This window comes from Cyprinodon variegatus, unplaced genomic scaffold (assembly GCF_000732505.1).
Source record: "Cyprinodon variegatus isolate N-32 unplaced genomic scaffold, C_variegatus-1.0 Scaffold63, whole genome shotgun sequence".
In the NCBI taxonomy this organism is placed as follows: Eukaryota; Metazoa; Chordata; class Actinopteri; order Cyprinodontiformes; family Cyprinodontidae; genus Cyprinodon; species Cyprinodon variegatus.
In genome coordinates, this window is record NW_015150516.1 from 1,524,336 (window position 1) to 1,532,287 (window position 7,952).

General features: G+C 39.8%; 1 protein-coding gene across 2 annotated transcripts in view; it reads left to right on the forward strand.

Annotated features, from left to right (window-relative positions):
• Positions 1 to 7,952, forward strand: part of acvr2a (activin A receptor type IIA) — a 63,968-nt gene that overhangs the window by 30,104 nt on the left and 25,912 nt on the right. For both annotated transcript variants that reach the window (XM_015371699.1, XM_015371700.1), the window contains exon 4: positions 5,190 to 5,344. In XM_015371699.1, the coding sequence (XP_015227185.1) occupies positions 5,190 to 5,344 (155 nt within the window). The remainder of the gene's footprint in view (positions 1 to 5,189; positions 5,345 to 7,952) is intronic.

Consider the following 7,952-nt stretch of genomic DNA (forward strand, 5'->3'; position numbering starts at 1 on the left):
TCTACTGAAGTGGAAATAAACCAAAGCATATGCAGATTGATTAGATATCCACATGCAGATCGTACTCTGGGTTTGTTTAGCCGGGGAATTGTCCACAAATGTGTGGGTTTTGTTGATTTTGTTTGAACCTATCATATTCTAGGTTGGAAAATGTAGACGTCAAACTACTTCAGTGGTTTTTAGAGCATAACGTGCTCCGTTTTCTGGAACACACGTAACTTTAAGATAACAGACGGTGGTTAAAGTTAGCTTCCTATTTAATCTGATTTGAAGGAGGCCCGCAGCATGATGCTGCGTCTTTCGATTTTATCCAGTTAACTAGCTTTAACAGGTAGCCTGATAAACCAGACTAAATGTGAGATTAAATGTGTAATTTAGTCTGACCCCGATGAATGAGACATTGGAAGTAGTCGATGAGAACAACCCTTTGTTTTTCAAACCATGTCTGTGCCTATTGGCCAACACTCTGACCAATGAGTGCAACTGACTGTGATGTAGTAAGAGCGACAGAAAGCTGGTGGGGGAGCGGAAACAAATAGCCTGTCGGTAAAATGCCGAATACGTCCTTCTTAAAAATGAATGAGCGTAGAGCCTCTTCCTGTTCACGTTTCAATGAAAACCCAAAGTCAAATCCTTCCAAAACTGATTCTAAAGCTGAGTCAAACGAGAACGGTTCAATAGTTGTTGCCATCTTCCTTGTTGTGTTTTCTCCAGCGTTGTGCAGCTATGTCGTCCCGCCCTCAAAACCCCGCCCGCTTTGCATCCAAAAACACATCTCTGCGTTATGATTGGCCAGTAGTTCGAGGGCCTAGGGCATAGATCGAGGCTAGACCACTCGCACGCTAAAATGATTTTCGCAGCTGACGGGTGGGGCTAGTTCATTAGGCTATTTAACACTAGGACTCCCAGAATTCTGATCCTACTAGAACTCCCACTGGCCGTCAATTTGACGGGTGACATTTTTCCCAATGGAAAGCAAGAGTAGTGATGATGTCATTTACTTAGATGGTTCTAGTGTGCAATATAAATATATATATAATGGGTTTATATAAATATAAACCCATTGTGGACATGTAAACCTTAAAACAGGTCTGATATATAATTTTCAATGGCTGTATTGTATGCTACTATTATTTGTGTTCTAAATTTATATCAAAAATAAATTTGTAAAGTAAGACTGTTTTACTACACACAACAAAAAATGCCTTCTAAAAAATAGGAAAAAAAATATAGTGTTTTAAGTGAATAATTGCTTATTTTGAGCAAAATAATCTGCCAGTGCAGCGAGCAAATGAGACTTCTTAAAACAAGAACATAATATCCGAGTTGTAAGCATCCAAAAAAAACTTCAATCAAGTTTCTTTTACTCGTTAAGATTTTTTTTCTTATTTTAAGCAATGTATTGTCATTTATTAGTCATTATTGCTTAGAATTTAATAACCTCTAACCAATTATTGCTCAAAACAAGCATACAACAGGCTTGAAAACAAGGCAAACGTATTTGATACCAGTTCATTTAAAGGCTTAGAACTAGTCTGTTTTTCTTAGCTAGAATTCATTTCATTATTTAGGTGTAGTAAATATATGGGAAAAATACACTTGACAAAATCTTCAAAACGTTTTTTTTTTAATTAATATTTTAGCAGAAATGTCACAGAATTAAGCGAAATACAAGTAAAAATGTACTCACAGTCTAAATGTTTACACGACTCAGTCTGCAATGTGTGCTATTTTAAGAAAAAAGCTGCTCAGAATTAGTTGTATTATCTAGTTAGGATGAAAAAAGTGAATTTTCTTAAAACAAGTCAAATAATCTTAACAATATTCAGTCCTACTAAGAAAATACTTTGAAAAACAAGTGTAATATGACCAAAATCCCGAATTCAAGTTTATGACACTACACAGATTTTCCTTTTTTGGAGTGCATAGGTTCAAAGTTTGAAATTACAATTATTTTTACAGAAATTGATTGATTCCCCCCAAACATTTCCCGCTAAGCACCTTTTCACATTTTTTATTTTTTTTTTGTGCATCTGTTTTACCAGTTCAAGGATAAAATATCTGCGTGAGATGGTGACATTCAAACAGCTCCACAACAAAACCAACGCGTTTATAGCTAACATGTCCAGGAGATCGTAAAATACAGCCGCAGGCAGGCCACCTTTGCGTTGGATCCGACACGTCCACCCCGACCTGTGTGTGATTAAAGTAGACCACAGGCTCTGGTTTGGCTTTTGAGCCACAGAGTGTACCAGCTGAGGTGTGGGCAGTGCTAACCAAACCTTGAACAAAAGTATTACTATTGTCTGATAGGTCAGTGATACGTCTACGTTTTCCCATGAGGTGGGTGATCATCCTCGGACTCGCTGTCAGAACCCGAGCCGCTTCCTACCCAGTCCTCCTCATCGGTCTCTCCCCCCCCGCCCGAATCGCTATCGTCAGCATTTCTAAAGCCTGTTTCGCTGATAGATTTTCACTGAAAGCCATTTTTCCGTATTAGCTATTAGCTATCCGTATTATCTAGGTAGGATGTTGGTTGCTAGGCAACGGTACCGGGAAGAATTTACAATGCAACTAATAGCGCCGTCAAAATGATGGTTGTGGGAGATCCAGGTAAAATTAACCATATTTATTTTTTAAGTTTTTATTTTATTGAAAAAAAAAAAAAAACAACATGAAAATGTAAGAAAAATAGAAACAGAAAAAGTCAGTTAACAAGAGCAAAATAAGAATAATTTTAAATAAAGTTCTTTCCCTTTAAAATCTCAGAATGAAGGCCTTTGGAGTTCTATTGTTAAGGTATTCCACTGACAGCAACAGAGCCACACAGCATTATGCTGCCACCACTATGCTTTTACAGTTGGTCCAGAGTTAGCAGCTTTTAAAGTAAACTATTCTAACTTTATTTATATAAAGCCTTGCAGGGTTAAAGATCACCGAATGCCTCACATTCTCATTTTTTCAAAAGATGTGTTAACAAATGCAGATGTAAAAAAACTACATTTTTTTTAAAGGAAGCTTCTGAATCTGTTTTTAGCTCAGTGTAGGCGGCAGGCCTTGATCACAGCCCCTCTGGGACCCACTCTGGATCTTTAGATGAAGCAATGCTCTGATAAAAACCTGAAGAGCTCTCCAAGTGAGAGAAATAATCCTGAAATTAAATTCTAAACACCCTGTAACTGATCTAAATAACCCAAGCAGGATCAACCAAAGCATGAATCATTCCCAGTTCAGGATAAGAGACTGGAGCAATGTTTGGCTTTATATCTGTAAGGATAAAAAACTGGATCAAACCAGACTGGACTGGATTATCCAGAGTTAAACTTTAGCTTGTCAGGATTAAATGTCCCTGTTACGTGAGGTTTAGGCTTTGGGTATTTCTACTGTTGTTCTCAGCATCTTAACAGCTGCTTTCATCTGATGATTACTGTTTGCCTAATTTAATGTTACACCGATTACAAAATAAAAAATGTGGGATGGAGTCATGGTGGTGGCAGCGTCATGCTGAGGGACGGGTTTGGTTCCATGGCACTGATGGCTTATAGAAGTGGGAGGGAAACCTCTGAATTCTCCATTTTTACCTTGACTTCTTACTAAAAGGAAGAAAGTTTGACAGAGTTGGGTAATCCAACAAGACGAGGATCCCAAAAACCAACAATTGAAACCAACAATTAAAACTACAATTTAATCTCAAAGTGCTACAGAGATTAAAATAAAAAAATAAAGATAAAAATAATAACAATAGTAATAATAAAAAATAAAGAATAAATTGTAGGGCCCACAGCAACACATCTCGCACCAAGTGGTACCAAAACCAACAATTGAAACCAACAATTAAAACCACAATTTAAAACAAAACGTACAGTTCTAAAAGGCCTGTTTAAAAAGGTGAGTCTTAAGACCTTTTTTAAAGGCCTCCACACCTTGTGGGGCTCTCAGGGACTCTGGAAGGGCATTCCAGAGCCGTGGAGCTACTGCCTGAAAAGCCCTATCCCCCATAGTGGCAAGTTTGGTCTTAGGTTGATGCAGGCAGTAAAAGGAGGTGGAGGAACGAAGCCTTCGAGAAGTAGCGTGCGATGAGAGGAGTTCACTAATCATTAAGATTATTGAACATCATTTTCTTGGTCTAAAGTCCCAGAGATGCTGTTCAACTGACAGGATCTGATTTAACATGCGATGTCAGAGACTTAAACCACATATATATTACGTGGGTGTATTTCAATAGCTGCCTAATAGAGATAGAATGACACATCAGCTGTAGGATGATGGCTGATTGAATGAGCAGCAATCCTTGACATCATGTGGAGCGCATGCTTGGTTACTTCATTTGCCGTGAATTGTTAATATTTGGTTTGATTTGTTTAGATCATTTTGACCACGTAAATGGAGGATGAAAAAGCAAACTTGACTCTGAGAATCAGCACAAGAAATATTGACATCAAATATGGAAGAAGGGTTAGTCTGATGCCATAATAATTGGTATCAGGATCCACCTTTAAAAGCCTTTATTGGTGGATCTGTAAACATTACCTGATCCTTTAGTAATTCAGGGTGGGTGAGTAGGTAAGTATCAAATAATACACAAGTTTTAAAACGACAACAAATCCTATATTTGAGCAGATCCTAATAGGAAGAATCCATCTGTCTGTCCTTAGAGTGGTGTGTTCTCCTCCACATGTCCTTGCGCTTGTTTTAAAGCTATAGGGCTCATCTGTCTGCTTGTATTCCTTCCGATTTGACTGAGAGGAAACCTGCAGACTGTATAAAAAGCTCCTTGCAAACAGCCTGAGAGGCTCACAGCGCAGCCGGTGAAGCCCTCCCTTCCATCTCTGCCGGCGGTGGACGGCTGTCCAACCAAACAGCGGCGACTTGTTTCGTAGAGGACGGGCTGAGCCGACAGGCGTCACCGCTGCACAGTCGAATGGTGCAGGAAGCTTTGGTATTTCTGGCTGCAGGATTACGTTATGTCACGAGATGGATTGGTAATCCTGCCCCACGTGTGTGTGTGTGTGTGTGTGTGTGTGTGCACGCGCGCGCTCTGATATGATCTCTAAGCACAGCAGCAATAAGCTCGGGTTAGTGCCGCCCACAGAGATGAAGGGAGCTCAATGTCAGGCCGATCGGATGCATTTCATTTCTTTAGTGTTTTTCATTCTTTTTTTCCAACTGCTTCCTGTTTCTCCCTGCAGCCACGTCCAACCCGTTCTCCCCGAAGCCGCCGCTCCTCAGCACCCTGCTGTACTCCCTGGTTCCCATCATAGGTCTGGCCGGAGTCGTCCTCTTCTCCTTCTGGATGTGGCGGCACCACAAACTGGCCTACCCTGCGGCGCTTGTCCCCACACATGTAAGTCATTTCCAGCTCCCCTGTCTGTCAGTCAGCTGGACAGCAGTGTCCTTTCTGTTTGTTTACCCATTTAACTTTATCTGTTAACTGCGAACACTGAGGAAATATAAACCCTCCCAGTTCCTCTCAGATTAGTTGCTTCCAGCATAAATCTCCTGAAGACAGAAGAAAAGCTCAGCAGTTAAACCAGGGATTGTTTTTGTCTTTGAAATTCTCTTTATTGACATCCTTAAGACCAATTTATGCTTCTGACACTTAGCCTCTGCAACCGTCAAGCCTGTCTCTGTCAAAAAAAAATCCTGACGACACGTTGGACGCTCGCAAACCCACGCAGACCTCAAGCGGAAGTGCGCAGACAAAAAGGCTGTCTGTGTGGTCATCCTTCTCGATTCAAGGGGGCGCCATTTTTAAAAACCGAGGAGCAACTACAATGGACAACAATGACAAAAGGTTAATCGAGGAGGTTCGGAAGTGCAACCATTTGTACGATGCCTCAGAAAAATTATTTAAAGGTGCCAAGGTCTCTGCCAACTTCTTGGAAGAGATTGTGAGATAAATAGGTGAAGTTCTCGCAAGTTCCTGAAAAGGCTCCCCTTTGCACTTTGCCGTGAAACTGCTGCGCTTCCCTAGAATTTCCAGACCGACGGTGCAGAAGCATACCAGCAAAACTGGTTCAGGACCAGACCCAAGCGACATTTGATGTGTGCGGTTGCAGAAGTCTAATCTGCCCTTTATACTTCAATACTGGAACAAAATGAAACTTAAATAAGCCAATTTTCTTTTAAATAAGATAATTGTTCTTCAACTGAGCAGGAAAGTGAAACAATTTGCCAATGGAATAAGAAAATTTACATTTAAAATAAGAAAAACAACTGCTTTGCCTTCTTTTAAGTGCAGAAATACTTATTCAATTGGCTTATCATCTTATTTACCTGCTCAGGTTAAAAGCAAACACACTGAATGTTGGACATTTTTACTTCTCTTTAGATTGTTTTTGCAGCGTCCAGATCTATTTTTAGAAAGACAATGATCCACACACTCTCTCTTCTATTTCTTACAATTTCGGGTTTTACATTAACAATCTATTCATCCAGACTGACTTAACTGTGTATCATAGTTTTTTTTCTTTCCCTCCATTCTTCACCTTTAACCTCTGAACTCCTTGTTTCCAGGTCAGATATGTCCCCGGCTTCAGTCGCAGTTGTTTTCAGTATTATTTGGGTTTATTTGTCACACTGAAACTAAAGAGACTGCAAGGTTTCCACAACCTGTAATTGATCTTGCTGCACTGCCACAGCTAAATAAAAGCAGCAAGACCTTCAAAAAGAGGAAAAAAAAAAGAATAAAGTTATGTTAGAGTTTAAAATGAATTCAAATGTAATTAAAAGTTATAATTTGTTTTTATAGCAGAACGGCTTCTGCCAATCTTGATGTAAAGCTAGCTAGTTTATAAGGCTAACTAAGCGCTGCGCTGCTTTGGGGACTTTTGAGTATTTTCAAGTATTTTTTTTCTTTCTTTAAAAAAGTGACTAGTAAAAAATCTAGTGACTTTTCTCTTTGTTTTTAGTGTGTTTATCTACTTCACATTAAAGCAGCAATCGTTCTACCATAACTGTCTCACAGGCAGTTGCTTCGTCCTGAAAGCGGCGCAGTCTGCTCTGCTTTCAGCTAATATATAATGCATTTGCAAAGCTGCCATTGATTCCATCCTGGATTAAAAAGAGGATATAAATTAAGTGTAAATATAATTTTAATCCAGTCTTTTTTTTTTTCTGCAAATCTCTTGAATTCAAATGATTACCGCAAAGCTTGAAAAGACTTATTCACTTTGTAACGCGTGAGCAAAGTATTGTGGAGTTAAAAGTGAGGCCTTCGCTCAGGTCCTGTACGATTGGGTCTAAATTCCTCTACAGTAATGTAAAAGCGATTAACAGATAACAGCGACCTTGGATAGCTGCTGCTTGAAGTGCTTTTTCAAGCTTTTGCAGCTGCTTTTTATCATGATTGCGCGCTCACACTGGTGGGAACCTTTGTACCTTTATGCAAATAAGAAGGAATTCCTAGAAATATGTAAAAAAAAAAAAAGCCGTGAAATAGGAACCATGACTGAACTTCCTGGAATTTGCTTTTTCAGAAGGTTCCGTTTCTATTTATTCAAAAATTCTCTCTCAGAGCCACGCATTCCCCCTCCGACTTTGAACTGAAGACAAACACCAGAGAAATACTGACAAATTCTTCATGCAGGTCGAGTTCAAATCAAAGTGTTGTCGCCTTCACCTGATGGAGCTCTTTCATTCCTCCACCTCATGGCTCCCTTTAATGTAAAAAAAAAAAAACGTCATCGTCTGAACCTCTCTCTGCCTGTTTGAAACGTTTCAGGCAAATAAACCGATCCTCCAAAAAACTCTGGATTTAATGCAGCTTGTTTTTGCAGCAGAGCTATATTCTCAGCAGCTCGGCAGCAGAGGGAAGAACGGCAGAGCTTTCTAGCGTATGGAAGAGGAGTCAGGGGCCTCTGCATTATTGATGAGGCTTTATATAGGCAAACAAAACTAAACACAGAGAGAAGCTCGCAGCTCTGCCTCCGAGGATGGAGGTGGTGGGTGGG